Source organism: Salvelinus namaycush, unplaced genomic scaffold (assembly GCF_016432855.1).
Source record: "Salvelinus namaycush isolate Seneca unplaced genomic scaffold, SaNama_1.0 Scaffold1886, whole genome shotgun sequence".
Classification (NCBI taxonomy): domain Eukaryota; kingdom Metazoa; phylum Chordata; class Actinopteri; order Salmoniformes; family Salmonidae; genus Salvelinus; species Salvelinus namaycush.
In genome coordinates, this window is record NW_024058659.1 from 14,272 (window position 1) to 34,176 (window position 19,905).

Sequence of the window (19,905 nt, forward strand, 5' to 3'; positions counted from 1 at the left end):
ATACAGTAGGGGGAGGTGCGGTGTGAGGTAATACAGTAGGGGGAGGTGCAGTGTGAGGTAATACAGTAGGGGGAGGTGCAGTGTGAGGTAATACAGTAGGGGGAGGTGCAGTGTGAGGTAATACAGTAGGCGAGGTGCAGTGTGAGGTAATACAGTAGGGGGAGGTGCAGTGTGAGGTAATACAGTAGGGGGAGGTGCAGTGTGAGGTAATACAGTAGGGGGAGGTGCAGTGTGAGGTAATACAGTAGGGGGAGGTGCAGTGTGAGGTAATACAGTAGGGGGAGGTGCAGTGTGAGGTAATACAGTAGGGGGAGGTTGCAGTGTGAGGTAATACAGTAGGGGGAGGTGCAGTGTGAGGTAATACAGTACGGGGAGGTGCAGTGTGAGTAAATACAGTAGAGGGAGGTGCAGTGTGAGGTAATACAGTAGGGGACTGAGAGTGAAGAAGGTATAGTGAATGGGGAGGTGCAGTGTGAGGTTATACAGTAGGGGGAGGTGCAGTGTGATGTAATACAGTAGGGGGAGGTGCAGTGTGAGGTAATACAGTAGGGGGAGGTGCGGTGTGAGGTTATACAGTAGGGGGAGGTGCAGTGTGAGGTAATACAGTAGGGGGAGGTGCAGTGTGAGGTAATACAGTAGGGGGAGGTGCAGTGTGAGGTAATACAGTAGGGGGAGGTGCAGTGTGAGGTAATACAGTAGGGGGAGGTGCAGTGTGAGGTAATACAGTAAGGGGACTGAGAGTGAAAAAGGTTCAGTGAATGGGGAGGTGCAACGTGAGGTAATACAGTAGGGGGACTGAGAGTGCTTCTCAAATGTACTGTTTTATGCGGTCGAGGGAGGCGAAGGTCGAGGGAGAAAGGGATGAGGAGGGAGACAAACACAGTCTTAATTATCATGTTTAATTGATGACAAAGAGAGAGATCAGCCAGAAATACAAGGACACAGACAGAGGGGTGAGAGAGACAGACAGAGAGAGAGGGAGAGAGATTCACACAGATAGAGACCAAGAGGGTAGATGAGAGAAGGGTGAAAGAAAGGGGGTGAAAAGAGAAAGTGAGAGAGAGTGATAGATAGAGAGATAGGGAAATAGATAGATAGACAGATAGATATAATTAGAACACAGAACACAGTAGCCAGATCGAAGAGCAGGAAGCAGCCAATTAGAATCAAGCTGAAATGCAATGGGAATACTGTAGTTATAGTGGTTAATATGAGGGTTACACACAGACACTCATACTTACACACACACACACACACACACACACACACACACACACACACACACACACACACACACACACACACACACACACACACACACACACACACACACACACACACACACACACACACACACACACACACACACACACACACACACAAACACTTATCTGCAGAGTGCCGTTTGTTTGCTTTCCCCCCCAGCCAAACACAGCACATTTCATTAATTAACTCATCATACTGATTGATTCAAGACTTAGTTAGTGGAATCAGCTGTGTTACTGCTTGGTTGGAGGAAAACCCTGCACCCACACCAGACCTGTCAGTTTAAGTCTGTCCCCTCTGCTGGTCAATAAACTATTTATATAAACGCTTATAACAGGGATATTCCGTTGTTCTTTTTGGGACACAAATGTTAAAAAGTTAGCGTTTGGAGACAGTGGCCAGGTAAACTAAACCAAACCATGAGTTGTTGTTTTACCTTGTCTATAGACTGCAGACAGGGTAAGGAAACCAATATGTTATTTAGTCATTTAGGAGACCTATCCCTTTACATTTTAGGTCTTGATACCTGAACCATCTCAATGACTCATCTACAACACAGATTGAACTGGTACAACTAGGCCACACCTTTATATTCCTCTCAGTCCTCCTGCACCATTCCACCCCCCCCCCCTCTCTCTCTCTCTCTCTCTCTCTCTCTCTCTCTCTCAAACTCCTCTCCCACTGCACCCCTCCACCCCCCATCTCGCTCTCTCTCTCTCTCTCTCTCTCTCTCTCTCTCTCTCTCTCTCTCTCTCTCTCTCTCTCTCTCTCACTGCACCCCTCCATCCCCTCAGGTATCAGTAATAATAATATCAGTAGTGTGTACTCCACCCCTGCTCAGGTATCAGTAATAATAATATCAGTAGTGTGTACTCCATCCCCCCGCTCAGGTATCAGTAATAATAATATCAGGAGTGTGTACTCCATCCCCCCCCTCAGGTATCAGTAATAATAATATCAGTAGTGTGTACTCCATCCCCCCCTCAGGTATCAGTAATAATAATATCAGTAGTGTGTACTCCATCCCCCCTCAGGTATCAGTAATAATAATATCAGTAGTGTGTACTCCATCCCCCCTCAGGTATCAGTAATAATAATATCAGGAGTGTGTACTCCATCCCCCCCTCAGGTATCAGTAATAATAATATCAGGAGTGTGTACTCCATCCCCCCCCAGGTATCAGTAATAATAATATCAGTAGTGTGTACTCCATCCCCTCAGGTATCAGTAATAATAATATCAGTAGTGTGTACTCCATCCCCTCAGGTATCAGTAATAATAATGTCAGTAGTGTGTACTCCATCCCCCTCAGGTATCAGTAATAATAATATCAGTAGTGTGTACTCCATCCCCTCAGGTATCAGTAATAATAATATCAGTAGTGTGTACTCCATCCCCCTCAGGTATCAGTAATAATAATATCAGTAGTGTGTACTCCATCCCCTCAGGTATCAGTAATAATAATATCAGGAGTGTGTACTCCACCCCCCCTCAGGTATCAGTAATAATAATATCAGTAGTGTGTACTCCACCCCCCCTCAGGTATCAGTAATAATAATATCAGTAGTGTGTACTCCACCCCCCCTCAGGTATCAGTAATAATAATATCAGTAGTGTGTACTCCATCCCCCCTCAGGTATCAGTAATAATAATATCAGTAGTGTGTACTCCATCCCCCCTCAGGTATCAGTAATAATAATATCAGGAGTGTGTACTCCATCCCCCTTCAGGTATCAGTAATAATAATATCAGTAGTGTGTACTCCATCCCCCCCTCAGGTATCAGTAATAATATAATCAGTAGTGTGTACTCCATCCCCCCCTCAGGTATCAGTAATAATAATATCAGTAGTGTGTACTCCATCCCTACAGGTATCTGTAATAATAATATCAGTAGTGTGTACTCCATCCCCCCCTCAGGTATCAGTAATAATAATATCAGTAGTGTGTACTCCATCCCCTCAGGTATCAGTAATAATAATATCAGTAGTGTGTACTCCATCCCCCCTCAGGTATCAGTAATAATAATATCAGGAGTGTGTACTCCATCCCCCCTCAGGTATCAGTAATAATAATATCAGTAGTGTGTACTCCATCCCCCCTCAGGTATCAGTAATAATAATATCAGTAGTGTGTACTCCATCCCCCCTCAGGTATCAGTAATAATAATATCAGTAGTGTGTACTCCATCCCCTCAGGTATCAGTAATAATAATATCAGTAGTGTGTACTCCATCCCCTCAGGTATCAGTAATAATAATATCAGTAGTGTGTACTCCATCCCCTCAGGTATCAGTAATAATAATATCAGTAGTGTGTACTCCATCCCCCCCCTCAGGTATCAGTAATAATAATATCAGTAGTGTGTACTCCATCCCCTCAGGTATCAGTAATAATAATATCAGGAGTGTGTACTCCATCCCCCCCTCAGGTATCAGTAATAATAATATCAGTAGTGTGTACTCCATCCCCCCTCAGGTATCAGTAATAATAATATCAGTAGTGTGTACTCCACCCCCCCTCAGGTATCAGTAATAATAATATCAGTAGTGTGTACTCCATCCCCCCTCAGGTATCAGTAATAATAATATCAGGAGTGTGTACTCCATCCCCCCTCAGGTATCAGTAATAATAATATCAGTAGTGTGTACTCCATCCCCTCAGGTATCAGTAATAATAATATCAGTAGTGTGTACTCCATCCCCTCAGGTATCAGTAATAATAATGTCAGTAGTGTGTACTCCATCCCCCTCAGGTATCAGTAATAATAATATCAGTAGTGTGTACTCCAGCACCAAAAGTCTGCTTCTGTTTGTTTGATTATGTAAGCCTGTGCGTGTACGTGTGCGTGTGCGTGTGCGTGTGTGTGTGTGTTTGTGTGTGTGCATGTGTGTGTGTGGGCACATGTGCGTGTGACCAGCTTGTTGCTCAGTAGGATACAGGAGATGGAAACAGATGATTATATAACAAGCCGTCCTGCCAACATACATACACACACACACACACACACACAACTGAATACGTATAATAACTGAATACGTATAATATATCCATATCTTTCTTTTTTCAAGAAATAGGCGACTCCGGGATCCTGGCCTTCTAGGCAGAGTTGCAAAGAAAAAGACATATCTCAGACTGGCCAATAAAAAGAAAAGATTAAGATGGGCAAAAGAACACAGACACTGGACAGAGGAACTCTGAGTCGCCTCTTCACTGTTGACGTTGAGACTGGTGTTTTGCGGGTACTATTTAATGAAGATGTCAGTTGAGGACTTGTGAGACGTCTGCTTCTCAAACTAGACACTCTAATGTACTTGTCCTCTTGCTCAGTTGTGCACCGGGGCCTCCCATTCCTATTTCTATTCTGGTTAGGGCCAGTTTGCGCTGTTCTGTGAAGGGAGTAGTACATAGCGTTGTACGAGTTCTTCAGTTTCTTGGCAATTTCTCGCATGGAAAAGCCTTCATTTCCCACAACAAGAATAGACTGACGAGTTTCAGAAAAAAGTTATTTGTTTCTGGCCATTTTGACCCTGTAATCGAACCCACAAATGCTGGTGCTCCAGATACTCAACTAGTCTAAAGAAGGCCAGTTTAATTGCTTCTTTAATCAGAACAACATTTCAACAGTTTTCAGTTGTGCTAACATAATTGCAAAAGGGTTTTCTAATGATCAATTAACCTTTTAAAATGATAAACTTGGATTAGCCAACACAACGTGCCATTGGAACACAGGAGTGATGGTTGCTGATAATGGGTCTCTGTACGCCTATGTAGATATTCCATTAAAAATCAGCCGTTTCCAGCTACAATAGTCATTTACAACATTAACAATGTCTACACTGTATTTCTGTTCAATTTTCTGTTATTTTAGTGGACAAAAAAAAGAAGGAAATTTCTAAGCGACCCAAACTTTTGAACGGTAGTGTATCTATATTCTATCAGGAGAGAGGGACGGAGGGAGAAATATAGTCTGTGATATATATATATATATATATATTCTGTCTGGAAATCCTAATATCTGCTTTCTGGTGATTCTTATCTCACTCTGAGATGGGGGAGAGAGGAGAGGTGAGGTAGGGGAGAGAGATATGGAGGGGAGGGAAAACAGACAGACAGGCAGGCATGCAAACAGACATGGAGACAGAGAGACAGGCACACAGACAGACAGATAAACAGACAGAGAAGGAGAGAGAGCGAGACAGACAGACAGACAGACAGACAGACAGACAGACAGACAGACAGACAGACAGACAGACAGACAGACAGACAGACAGATAGGCAGTCAGACAGACAGACATACAGATAGACAGGGAGACATATATATAGACAGAATGTCAGACAGTCAGAGAGACAGACAGACAGTCAGAGACACAGTCAGAGAGACAGACAGAGAGACAGAGAGACAGGTAGGCAGGCAGGTAGGCAGGCAGACAGACAGACAGACAGACAGACAGACAGACAGACAGACAGACAGACAGACAGACAGACAGACAGACAGACAGGTAGGCAGACAGGCAGGCAGACAGACAGACAGACAGACAGACAGACAGACAGACAGACAGACAGACAGACAGACAGACAGACAGACAGACAGACAGACAGACAGACAGACAGACAGACAGACAGACAGACAGACAGACAGACAGACAGACATATAGATAGTCAGACAGCCAGACAGTCAGAGAGACAAACAGAGAGACTGTCAGAGATACAGATAGAGAGACAGTCAGACAGAGAAAGGGAGAGTACTGCCCCCAGGTGCGGTATACCAGCATTGCACAGTGAAGGGACTGTGTGTGTGCGTGCGTGCGTGCGTGTGAGTTGTTACTTATTAGCACTAATCAACGCTGGCTTCCATGCCTCATTCCAGGTCCATGAGGAAGCTGTATTAAAGAGGGGAGGAGAGGGAGGAGAGGAAATGAAGGGAGTAAACAGGATATGGATCTTCTGTCCCTTCTGACCTTGGGGTCATTACATTATGATGACACACACACACATTCACACACGGCCCATCAACGAATCCTGCTGGGGAGCGAGCGAGATGCCTTCTTCCATCCATCAGCAGGCCCAGAGAGAAGCCTGGAGCTAGATTTACACTCTCCCCAGAACGAGGCATCAACACTGGGGCAGTTCTCTGCATGCTGAGGCAGTCTGTGGGGGAGGGCTGGGGGAATGGAGGTGTTAGCAAGGCTGGTCTATGTCAACCTACCAAGGTTGGCAGGGAGAGATAGAAATAGAGGTACAGATAGAAATAGAGGTACAGATAGAAAGAGAGGTACAGATAGAAAGAGAGGTACAGATAGAAATAGAGGTACAGATAGAAATAGAGGTAGAGATAGAAATAGAGGTAGAGATAGAAATAGAGGTACAGATAGAAATAGAGGTACAGATAGAAATAGAGGTACAGATAGAAAGAGGTACCGATAGAAAGAGAGGTACAGATAGAAAGAGAGGTACAGATAGAAAGAGAGGTACAGATAGAAATAGAGGTACCGATAGAAATAGAGGTACAGATAGAAATAGAGGTACAGATAGAAATAGAGGTACAGATAGAAATAGAGGTACAGATAGAAATAGAGGTACCGATAGAAATAGAGGTACAGATAGAAATAGAGGTACAGATAGAAATAACCCCCCTGTTCTGTACCTGCCCCCCCCCATCTCCCCCTCCTTCTCCCCCTCCCCCTCTCCCCCTCCTTCTCCCCATCCCCCTCTCCCCTTCTTCCCCTACCCCTATCCCTCTCCCTCTCATCCCCTCCCCTTCTCCTCCCTACCCAGCTACACACACACACACGCATGCATGCACACACACACACACAGACACATAAAGACAACCAGACTGGTGTGTGGTTCCCACCACGTCTAGTTTAGACCAGGTAGTGCAGCCTTGTTAGGGGCTATAAGACAGACAGACAGGTGTGTGATTCCCACCATATCTAGTTTAGACCAGGTAGTGCAGCCTTGGTTAAGGGCTATAAGACAGACAGACACACAGCACAGTCCACCACTACCCACTCTTCAGGATGAAGGTATGACTTTACTATTAACACTAATATGATATGTACCATATCCATGCAAAGTAAGTGGATAATTCAAAACATTTTACTGTACCGTTTTAAAAGTTGCCTGAATGTTCTGTGAGGTTACGTGTGGGTCTAAAGTTATCTGAATGTTATGTGAGGTTGTGTGTGGGTCTAAAGTTGTCTGAATGTTATGTGAGGTTATGTGTGGATCTAAAGTTGTCTGAATGTTATGTGAGGTTATGTGTGGGTCTAAAGTTGTCTGAATGTTATGAGAGGTTACGTGTGTATCTAAAGTTGTCTGGGATGTTATGAGAGGTTACGTGTGTATCTAAAGTTGTCTGGGATGTTATGAGAGGTTACGTGTGTATCTAAAGTTGTCTGGGATGTTATGAGAGGTTACGTGTGGATCTAAAGTTGTCTGGGATGTTATGAGAGGTTACGTGTGGATCTAAAGTTGTCTGGGATGTTATGAGAGGTTACGTGTGTATCTAAAGTTGTCTGGGATGTTATGAGAGTTTGCGTGTGGAACTAAAGTTGTCTGGGATGTTATGAGAGGTTACGTGTGTATCTAAAGTTGTCTGGGATGTTATGAGAGGTTACGTGTGGGTCTAAAGTTATCTGAATGTTATGTGAGGTTATGTGTGTATGTATCTCTACTCTGGGTTGTTTTGCTGCATGTACTACACTGATAGCATTGAACAGTGACGTAAATGTTGTTTTAATGTTTTTTTTAAAACGTTGTGTGAATGTTTTCACTGTCTCTGTCTCCCAGGTCTTTTTGCTCCTGTCTCTGCTGGCTCCTGTAGCCGTCCTCTCTCAGTTCTACCTCCCTCTAGACTGTGATGAACTCTATCAATATGACAACACCAAACCCAGTGGGGTGTACACCATCTACCCTGGAGGTCCCACCACCCCCTTACATGTCTACTGTGACATGAACACGGATGGAGGGAGGTGGACTGTGAGTAGAGACCTTTATAGATCATCTGTGATGTTTGTGATGTGTTTGTTGTGCAAAATGTATGATAATATTCTCTCTGTCTCCCTCCTTCTCTTTCTCTTTCCCTCCGTGTCGCTCTCCCTTCACTTATCTCTGTCCCTACTTCCCTCTCCCCCCTCTCTTCCCTCGCTATCATTCTCCCCCTTATCTCTGCTCTCTCAATCTCTCTCTCTTCCTCTCTCTCTGCCCTCTCTCTCTCTCTCTCTCTCAGGTGTTCCAGAGGAGAATGGATGGAACAGAGAACTTCTTCAGACCCTGGGAAAACTACAAATCTGGCTTTGGGAATGTGGCTGGAGAATACTGGCTGGGTGAGTCCTCCTCAGATCTGAGAAAACCAAATGAGAAGAAGTTAGGGGAAGGGGTTAGGAGCTAGGGGAAGGGGTTAGGAGCTATGGGAAGGGGTTAGGAGCTAGAGGAAGGGGCTAGGTCCTAGGGGAAGGGGCTAGGAGCTAGAGGAAGGGGCTAGGAGCTAGAGGAAGGGGCTAGGAACTAGAGGAATGGGCTAGGAGCTAGAGGAAGGGGCTAGGAGCTAGAGGAAGGGGCTAGGAGCAAGAGGAAGGGGCTAGGAGTTGGGTGAAGGGGCTAGGAGTTGGGGAAGGGGAAGGGGCTAGGAGCTAGAGGAAGGGGCTAGGATTAAGAGGAAGGGGCTAGGAGCAAGAGGAAGGGGCTAGGAGTTGGGGAAAGGGAAGGGGAAGGGGCTAGGAGTAAAAGGAAGGGGCTAGGAGCTAGAGGAAGGGGCTAAGAGCTAGAGGAAGGGGCTAAGAGCTAGAGGAAGGGGCTAAGAGCTAGAGGAAAGGGCTAAGAGTTAGAGGAAGGGGCTAAGAGCTAGAGGAAGGGGCTAAGAGCTAGAGGAAAGGGCTAAGAGCTAGGGGAAAGGGCTAAGAGCTAGGGGAAGGTGTTAGGAGCTACATGAAAGGGGATAGGATGTAAGGAAAGGGCTGAAATGTGACAGGACCTTTATGCTTTCTGTTCTTGTCAGGTCTGGACAACATCTTCCTCCTGACGATGAGGAAGAAGAGTGAGCTGAGGGTGGATATGGAGGACTTTGAGGGAGGGAAAGTTTATGCTAAATACACGTCCTTCTCCATTGATCCTGAGAACTACGGATACACACTGAGACTGGGCAGTTATGTAGACGGAGGGGCAGGTGAGTTCTTCTTCATCTTTAACATCATCATCTATGGTGTCACATCATAACTCTTCCCCTATGTGTGTGTTTAGTTCCTAAAGGTTGTTGCAAATGTGAACTACCACTGATGCTCTTGCTTCCATCACAAAGAGTTCAGTCGTAAAGGAAAACTCAACCCAAAAACAATATTTTGGTGTTTGTATTTTAAAATACAGAAATTCCTGTAAAAATGCATTCTATGGGGATGATTTCTATATTTTGAAAGTTACATATCTTGAAAACCTGATTAGTGACATGCAAATCATTTTGGTTGAGTTAATGCCAAGAGTGTGCAAAGCTGTCATCAAGTCAGTGGTTGGCTACTTTGAAGAATCTCAAAAATATTTTGATTTTTTTAACACTTTTTTGGTTTCTACATGATTCCATGTGTTATTTCCTAGTTTTGACGTCTTCACTAATATTCTACAATGTAGAAAATAGTAAAAAATTAAGAAAAACCCTGGAATGAGTAGGTGTGTCCAAACTGTTGACTGGTACTGTACATATTTGCATAAATCTAATCAGGTGTATTTTGTAGCTTTTGGCGAATGGGTTCTAATGATCTAAAGTCGTGCTGTTGCTGCTGCCTGGAAACAGACAGTCCAGTTCACAGGGAATGATGGCAGGTCCTACTTCCTGTAAACACACAGTCCAGTTCACAGGGAATGATGGCAGGTCCTACTTCCTGTAAACACGCAGTCCAGTTCAAAGGGAATTATGGCAGACCCTACCTCCTGTAAACACACAGTCCAGTTCACAGGGAATGACGGCAGGTCATACTGCCTGTAAATACACAGTCCAGTTCACAGGGAATGATGGCAAGCCCTACTTCCTGTAAACACGCAGTCCAGTTCAAAGGGAATTATGGCAGACCCTACTTCCTGTAAACACGCAGTCCAGTTCAAAGGGAATGATGGCAGGTCCAACTGCCTGTAAACACACACAGTCCAGTTCAAAGGGAATGATGGCAGGTCCAACTGCCTGTAAACACACACAGTCCAGTTGAAAGTGAATGATGGCAGGCCTGTGTGGCAAACGGCTTATTTACATAAAGGCCTAATGTAGCTGTGATTGGCTATGGCACACCGGTCGCTGTAGACTCCGGTCCTGGACGAGACAGGTGTTTTTATTAGGTTTTATTTACTGCAGTGTCTCTTAATTGTCTCTTAATTGTCCAAAAGCACGGCCTCTTTCCCACTCTATATTGCTATCGAATTTTCCCAAATGCCTTAGTCTACTATGTAACCTTTATTTAACTAGGCAAGTCAGTTAAGAACAAGTTCTTATTCACAATGACAGCCTACCCCAGGCGATGCTGGGCCAATTGTGCGCCGCCCTATGGGACTCCCAATCACAGCCAGTTGTGATACCGCCTGGATTCGAACCAGGGTGTCTGTAGTGATGCCTCTAGCACTGAGATGCAGTGCCTTAGACATCTGCGCCACTCGGGAGCCCCAGGCTGCGTATTTCCCAAACTATGAAAGTATGAAAACGTGAAAATTACCATTTCTGTCACGTTGTATAAATGATTGGAGACAGGCGCAGCAATACGTAATAGTGGGTTTTAATAAACCACCCAAAATATACAACATGCCATGAAAAGGCACGGGGACGAAGCCCAAATCAAACACGTATACAAAAACACAGGGATGTAACGCAAACAAAAGAGCGAGGGTAAACCTTTAATATATACACGGGACGAGTCCCGTAATACAATACACGGGACGAGACCGGTAATACAATACACGGGACGAGACCCGTAATACAATACACGGGACGAGACCCGTAATACAATACTCGGGACGAGACCCGTAATACAATACACGGGACGTGACCCGTAATACAATACACGGGACGAGACCCGTAATACAATACACGGGACGAGACCCGTAATACAATACACGGGACGAGACCCGTAATACAACACAAGGGACGAGACCCGTAATACAATACACGGGACGAGACCCGTAATACAATACACGGGACGTGACCCGTAATACAATACACGGGACGAGACCCGTAATACAATACACGGGACGAGACCCGTAATACAATACACGGGACGAGACCCGTAATAACACTTGCACAATACACGCAGCATGAAAGCCGAAACAACAAAGCACAGGCACTCACAAGACCAACGGACATGGGAACAATAACCCACAAGACAATGGTGAACAGAGGGCATAATATACAATTACTAATCAGGGGGAAGGGGAACCAGGCTTGCATAATGAGAAAGTTTAGTGACGCCTAGAGGCCGGTGACGTAATCCTCCGGAACTGGTGCACGGAATGAGCAGCAGTACCAGGAGGATCCGATTTTAATAAGATTTAATGTTGCTAAAACGCAGTCAGTTCCACTTTAATTTAAAAGTAAAAAAAGAAAACCATCACAGATTCCTCCTTTAACACATTGCATTTCATCCCCTGCAAAGTGACCACAAAATATGACACTTGTGGATAAGAATGATCTATAACATGTTCCAAAACAGTTATTTCATGTTAGTAATATTGTAAGTATGATGGTTCATATAGATCTGTCTCCATGTTGATTTGAAGGTAATATACACTATGGGAGACAATACTTATCATATATGCACTGTTTTGACAAGTATTATATATCATTGTAATACATAGATATAATTCAACATTTTAAGGTCACTATGAAGGGGGATGAAATAATGTGTTCATGTTAGGCTTCCAAATATGAACACAAATCTGTGATTCAGATCGCCATTTTGGCACATTTATGTATGGTCATATATAACATCTAAAAAATATCTGAATTGCATAACTGTTTCATTTTATTTGGTCTTCCACATACCCTAAGCATTAAGACATTTAACCAGGTTACTGTACTCTGTCTGTTGGTACCTGGTTTAACCAGGCTACTGTGCTCTGTCTGTTGGTTCCTGGTTTAACCAGGCTACTGTGCTCTGTCTGTTGGTACCTGGTTTAACCAGGCTACTGTGCTCTGTCTGTTGGTTTAACCAGGCTACTGTGCTGTGTCTGTTGGTTTAACCAGGCTACTGTGCTGTGTCTGTTGGTTTAACCAGGCTACTGTACTCTGTCTGTTGGTTTAACCAGGCTACTGTACTCTGTATGTTGGTTTAACCAGGCTACTGTGCTCTGTATGTTGGTTTAACCAGGCTACTGTGCTCTGTCTGTTGGTTTAACCAGGCTACTGTGCTCTGTCTGTTGGTACCTGGTTTAACCAGGCTACTGTGCTCTGTCTGTTGGTTTAACCAGGCTACTGTGCTCTGTTTGTTGGTTCCTGGTTTAACCAGGCTGCTGTACTCTGTATGTTGGTTTAACCAGGCTACTGTGCTCTGTCTGTTGGTTTAACCAGGCTACTGTGCTCTGTCTGTTGGTTTAACCAGGCTACTGTGCTCTGTCTGTTGGTTTAACCAGGCTACTGTGCTCTGTCTGTTGGTTTAACCAGGCTACTGTACTCTGTCTGTTGGTTTAACCAGGCTACTGTTCTCTGTCTGTTGGTTTAACCAGGCTACTGTACTCTGTCTGTTGGTTCAACCAGGCTACTGTGCCCTGTCTGTTGGTTTAACCAGGTTACTGTGCTCTGTCTGTTGGGTCCTGGTTTAACCAGGCTACTGTGCTCTGTCTGTTGGTTTAACCAGGCTACTGTGCTCTGTCTGTTGGTTTAACCAGGCTACTGTACTCTGTCTGTTGGTTTAACCAGGCTACTGTGCTCTGTCTGTTGGTTTAACCAGGCTACTGTGTTCTGTCTGTTGGTTTAACCAGGTTACTGTGTTCTGTCTGTTGGTTTAACCAGGCTACTGTACTCTGTCTGTTGGTTTAACCAGGTTACTGTGTTCTGTCTGTTGGTTTAACCAGGCTACTATGCTCTGTCTGTTGGTTTAACCAGGCTACTGTGCTCTGTCTGTTGGTTCCTGGTTTAACCAGGCTACTGTGCTCTGTCTGTTAGTTCCTGGTTTAACCAGGCTACTGTGCTCTGTCTGTTGGTTTAACCAGGCTACTGTGCTCTGTCTGTTGGTTCCTGGTTTAACCAGGCTACTGTGCTCTGTCTGTTGGTTCCTGGTTTAACCAGGCTACTGTGCTCTGTCTGTTGGTACCTGGTTTAACCAGGCTACTGTGCTCTGTCTGTTGGTTTAACCAGGCTACTATGCTCTGTCTGTTGGTTTAACCAGGCTACTGTGCTCTGTCTGTTGGTTTAACCAGGCTACTGTGCTCTGTCTGTTGGTTTAACCAGGCTACTGTACTCTGTCTGTTGGTTTAACCAGGCTACTGTTCTCTGTCTGTTGGTTTAACCAGGCTACTGTACTCTGTCTGTTGGTTTAACCAGGCTACTGTGCTCTGTCTGTTGGTTCCTGGTTTAACCAGGCTACTGTGCTCTGTCTGTTGGTTTAACCAGGCTACTGTGCTCTGTCTGTTGGTTTAACCAGGCTACTGTGCTCTGTCTGTTGGTTTAACAAGGCTACTGTACTCTGTCTGTTGGTTTAACCAGGCTACTGTGCTCTGTCTGTTGGTTTAACCAGGCTACTGTACTCTGTCTGTTGATTTAACCAGGCTACTGTACTCTGTCTGTTGATTTAACCAGGCTACTGTGCTCTGTCTGTTGGTTCCTGGTTTAACCAGGCTACTGTTCTCTGTCTGTTGGTTTAACCAGGCTACTGTACTCTGTCTGTTGATTTAACCAGGCTACTGTACTCTGTCTGTTGATTTAACCAGGCTACTGTGCTCTGTCTGTTGGTTCCTGGTTTAACCAGGCTACTGTGCTCTGTCTGTTGGTTCCTGGTTTAACCAGGCTACTGTACTCTGTCTGTTGATTTAACCAGGCTACTGTACTCTGTCTGTTGGTTTAACCAGGCTACTATGCTCTGTCTGTTGGTTTAACCAGGCTACTGTACTCTGTCTGTTGGTTTAACCAGGCTACTATGCTCTGTCTGTTGGTTTAACCAGGCTACTGTACTCTGTCTGTTGATTTAACCAGGCTACTGTACTCTGTCTGTTGGTTTAACCAGGCTACTATGCTCTGTCTGTTGGTTTAACCAGGCTACTGTACTCTGTCTGTTGGTTTAACCAGGCTACTGTTCTCTGTCTGTTGGTTTAACCAGGCTACTGTTCTCTGTCTGTTGGTTTAACCAGGCTACTGTACTCTGTCTGTTGATTTAACCAGGCTACTGTTCTCTGTCTGTTGGTTTAACCAGGCTACTGTTCTCTGTCTGTTGGTTTAACCAGGCTACTGTACTCTGTCTGTTGGTTTAACCAGGCTACTGTGCTCTGTCTGTTGGTTTAACCAGGCTACTGTACTCTGTCTGTTGGTTTAACCAGGCTACTGTGCTCTGTCTGTTGGTTTAACCAGGCTACTGTGCTCTGTCTGTTGGTTTAACCAGGCTACTGTGTTCTGTCTGTTGGTTTAACCAGGTTACTGTGTTCTGTCTGTTGGTTTAACCAGGCTACTGTACTCTGTCTGTTGGTTTAACCAGGCTACTATGCTCTGTCTGTTGGTTTAACCAGGCTACTGTGCTCTGTCTGTTGGTTTAACCAGGCTACTGTGCTCTGTCTGTTGGTTTAACCAGGCTACTGTGCTCTGTCTGTTGGTTCCTGGTTTAACCAGGCTACTGTGCTCTGTCTGTTGGTTTAACCAGGCTACTGTGCTCTGTCTGTTGGTTCCTGGTTTAACCAGGCTACTGTGCTCTGTCTGTTGGTTTAACCAGGCTACTATGCTCTGTCTGTTGGTTTAACCAGGCTACTGTGCTCTGTCTGTTGGTTCCTGGTTTAACCAGGCTACTGTGCTCTGTCTGTTGGTACCTGGTTTAACCAGGCTACTGTACTCTGTCTGTTGGTTTAACCAGGCTACTATGCTCTGTCTGTTGGTTTAACCAGGCTACTGTGCTCTGTCTGTTGGTTTAACCAGGCTACTATGCTCTGTCTGTTGGTTTAACCAGGCTACTGTGCTCTGTCTGTTGGTTTAACCAGGCTACTGTTCTCTGTCTGTTGGTTCCTGGTTTAACCAGGCTACTGTGCTCTGTCTGTTGGTTTAACCAGGTTACTGTGTTCTGTCTGTTGGTTCCTGGTTTAACCAGGCTACTGTGCTCTGTCTGTTGGTTCCTGGTTTAACCAGGCTACTGTACTCTGTCTGTTGGTACCTGGTTTAACCAGGCTACTGTACTCTGTCTGTTGGTTTAACCAGGCTACTATGCTCTGTCTGTTGGTTTAACCAGGTTACTGTGTTCTGTCTGTTGGTTCCTGGTTTAACCAAGCTACTGTGCTCTGTCTGTTGGTTCCTGGTTTAACCAGGCTACTGTACTCTGTCTGTTGGTACCTGGTTTAACCAGGCTACTGTACTCTGTCTGTTGGTTTAACCAGGCTACTGTGCTCTGTCTGTTGGTTCCTGGTTTAACCAGGCTACTGTGCTCTGTCTGTTGGTTCCTGGTTTAACCAGGCTACTGTGCTCTGTCTGTTGGTACCTGGTTTAAAACCTTTTATGGCTGCAGCCCGGTGTCGGTACACTTATGACAACAGCCAGCTCAAGTGCAGGGCGCAAAATTCAAAAGATATTTTTGAGAAATATTTTACTTTCACACATTAACAAGTCCAATACAGCAAATGAAAGATACACATCTTGTGAATCCAGCCAACATGTCCCATTTTTAAAATGTTTTACAGCGAAAACACCACGCATATTTATGTTAGCTCACCACCAAATACAAAAAAGCACAGACATTTTTCACAGCACAGGTAGCTTGCACAAAACCAACCTAACTAACCAAGAACCAAACAAACTAACCAAGAAAAAACTTCATCAGATGACAGTCTTATAACAAGTTATACAATAAATCTATGTTTTGTTCGAAAAATGTGCATATTTGAGGTATAAATCATAGTTTTACATTGCAGCTACAATCGGAAATAGCACCGAAGCGGCTAGAACAATTACAGAGACCAAATTGAAATACCAAATACTCATCATAAAACATTTATGAAAAATACATGTTGTACAGCAAATTAAAGACAAACATCTTGTGAATCCAGACAATATTTCCGATTCTTTAAGTGTTTTACAGCGAAAACACAATATAGCATTATATTAGCTTACCACAATAGCCAAAAACACAACAGCATTGATTCAAGCCAACAGTAGTGATAACGAATAAACCAGCAAAAGATATTAATTTTTTCACTAACCTTCTCAAAATTCATCAGATGACAGTCCTATAACATCATATTACACAATACATATATTGTTTGTTCGAAAATGTGCATATTTAGCGGCACAAATCGTGGTTATACAATGTGAATACTAGGCAAAATGCAATAACAATGTCCGGAGAAATCTTGAAGAGGCACCTAATCTAATCAATAACTAATCATAAACGTTACTAAAAAATACATGTTGGACAGCAAATTAAAGATAGCTTAGTTCTTAATGCAATCGCCGTGTTATAATTCAAAAAATAACTTCATTACGACATCCAGCTTACGTTATGGCGAGAGAGCCCCCAAAATCTGGGCGCAAACTAATAGTACACATGTTCGACAGATATATGAAATAGCATCATAAAATGGGTTCTACTTTTGATGATCTTCCTTCAGAATGTTGTACAAGGGGTCCTTTGTCCAGAACAGTCGTTGTTTGGATTTAGAATGGCCTTTTTCCCTCTCGATTTAGAAGGCAAAACTTGCCAAGTGGCGCGAATCTCTCCATCGTCAACAAACTCAGAGAACGGAACACGGCAAAACTCCCGAAAAAATTTCAATAATCTGATTAAACTATATTGAAAAAACATACTTTACGATGATATTGTCACATTTATCAAATAAAATAAAATCCCAGGTTCCTCTTCGTGTCATCCTGAAAACAGGAAATTGGTGTCACGTCATTCCAAGAGGTCTTATTCGACCTCAGTTCTAGCTATACACTCCATTTCTTCTCTCACTGCCTATTGACATCTAGTGGAAGGCGTATGAAGTGCATGTATAGTCATAAATCTCAAGCAAAATTATAGGGAGGGCCTGGAACAGAGCCTCGATTTGAGATTATTCACTTTCTGTCAGGAAGTTTGCTGCAAAATGAGTTCTGTTTTACTCACAGATATAATTCAAACGGTTTTAGAAACTTGAGAGTGTTTTCTATCCAATAGTAATAATAATATGCATATTGTACGAGCAAGAATTGAGTACGAGGCCGTTTGAAATGGGCACCTTTATCCAAGTTACTCAATACTGCCCCTGCAGCCATAAGAAGTTAACCAGGCTACTGTGCTCTGTCTGTTGGTTTAACAAGGCTACTGTGCCCTGTCTGATGGTACCTTTTTTAGCTCTGTTTGTTGGTTGATTCTCAGGGGACTCCATGTCGTATAGCAACGGCATGAAGTTCAGCACCTTCGACAAAGACCAGGATACCTGGAGTGACAACTGTGCCAGGCGCAACATGGGTGGATTCTGGTACGGTGCCTGTACGCATGCTAACCCTAACTCCCTGTACGCCCCACATCCGGCAACATCTTTCACTGATGTGTCTGTTTCTTGGCAGCACTGGAAAGGGGTAAACTACTCTCTGAAAAGCATTTCCTTTAAGATCAGGGCTGTCTCTGATGCTGTGGCTGTCCAGGAGCACGAGTAACATACCTGACTCTATCAGTCCTGACCTAATGTCACCATCTCTAAATGACTACACAAATACAATATGGAGGAGGGGGCACCAGAGCTAGCCAGACAGACACTGACACCTAGAGAACAACATGGTCACTACATCATCACTATAACACTGACACCTAGAGAACGATACGGTCACTACATCATCACTATAACACTGACACCTAGAGAACAATATGGTCACTACATCATCACTATAACACTGACACCTAGAGAACAATATGGTCACTACATCATCACTATAACACTGACACCTAGAGAACAATATGGTCACTACATCATCACTATAACACTGACACCTAGAGAACAATATGGTCACTACATCATCACTATAACACTGACACCTAGAGAACAATATGGTCACTACATCATCACTATAACACTGACACCTAGAGAACAATATGGTCACTACATCATCACTATAACACTAACACCTAGAGAACAATATGGTCACTACATCATCACTATAACACTGACACCTAGAGAACAATATGGTCACTACATCATCACTATAACACTGACACCTAGAGAACAATATGGTCACTACATCATCACTATAACACTGACACCTAGAGAACAATATGGTCACTACATCATCACTATAACACTGACACCTAGAGAACAATATGGTCACTACATCATCACTATAACACTGACACCTAGAGAACAATATGGTCACTACATCATCACTATAACACTGACACCTAGAGAACAATATGGTCACTACATCATCACTATAACACTGACACCTAGAGAACAATATGGTCACTACATCATCGCTATTATTATCATCTTGGATGTTAGTGTTTCATGTTATAACAGCACGATGGGCTCTCTGTCTCTTATATGGTCACTACATCATCGCTATTGTTATCATCTTGGATGTTAGTGTTTCATGTTATAACAGCACGATGGGCTCTCTGTCTCTTATATGGTCACTACATCATCACTATTGTTATCATCTTGGATGTTAGTGTTTCATGTTATAACAGCACGATGGGCTCTCTGTCTCTTATATGGTCACTACATCATCACTATTGTTATCATCTTGGATGTTAGTGTTTCATGTTATAACAGCACAATGGGCTCTCTGTCTCTTATATGGTCACTACATCATCACTATTATTATCATCTTGGATGTTAGTGTTTCATGTTATAACAGCACGATGGGCTCTCTGAATCAAGAGATTCCACTGTTACTTGACTCAAATAATAATTAAAGCATTTCAAAGACAAATTCACTGCATTCTGTCTTTTTATTTACTGTATGTATTTATTTATTATAATTAGTCAGATTGGATGGCTGAATGTGTCATAGTCAAGGTTGTGATCTTAGAGTTTTCACAGCAAAATGGTTGTGTGCATCCATTATTATCATCTTCATCATCATCATCATCATCATCATCATCATATTCATCATCATCATCATATTCATCATCATCATCATCATATTCATATTCATCATAAATAACATGCAAAACAGGAAAGCCGTTTTTTCCCCCCCTAAAAATGTGGGGCTCAAAACATGACGGGTTGCCACTGCAATTGACCTTTGTCTGCCTCCTCGTCTGTATACCTGCAGACACAGACACACAGGTGAGCAGTTCAGTCATCTGCATCCAACACAGTTAGCCTTCAACATATTCTTAGAGCCTAATGTTATATTAGACTGTAAATAAAACGTGCACATTAGTCCTTTACTTTTCTATGTAGGGGAAAAATACTGTAATAAAGGTTTAAGAATAAAATAAAGATAATTGTTATGAACTATTAACCCCCCTGTTGTGTTCGTTTCATGTTAATTCATTCTG

At 43.5% G+C, this 19,905-nt stretch overlaps 1 protein-coding gene across 1 annotated transcript; it reads left to right on the forward strand.

The window, feature by feature from the left end:
- Positions 1-8,059: 8,059 nt before the first annotated feature.
- LOC120037800 (microfibril-associated glycoprotein 4-like) lies at positions 8,060-19,165 on the forward strand (the record flags this gene model as incomplete). The annotated part of the gene is made up of 4 exons (XM_038983772.1): positions 8,060-8,248; positions 8,499-8,595; positions 9,267-9,434; positions 17,782-19,165. Coding segments are annotated over 4 exons (735 nt in total), but the record flags the coding sequence as incomplete, so codon positions are not given.
- Positions 19,166-19,905: the final 740 nt, after the last annotated feature.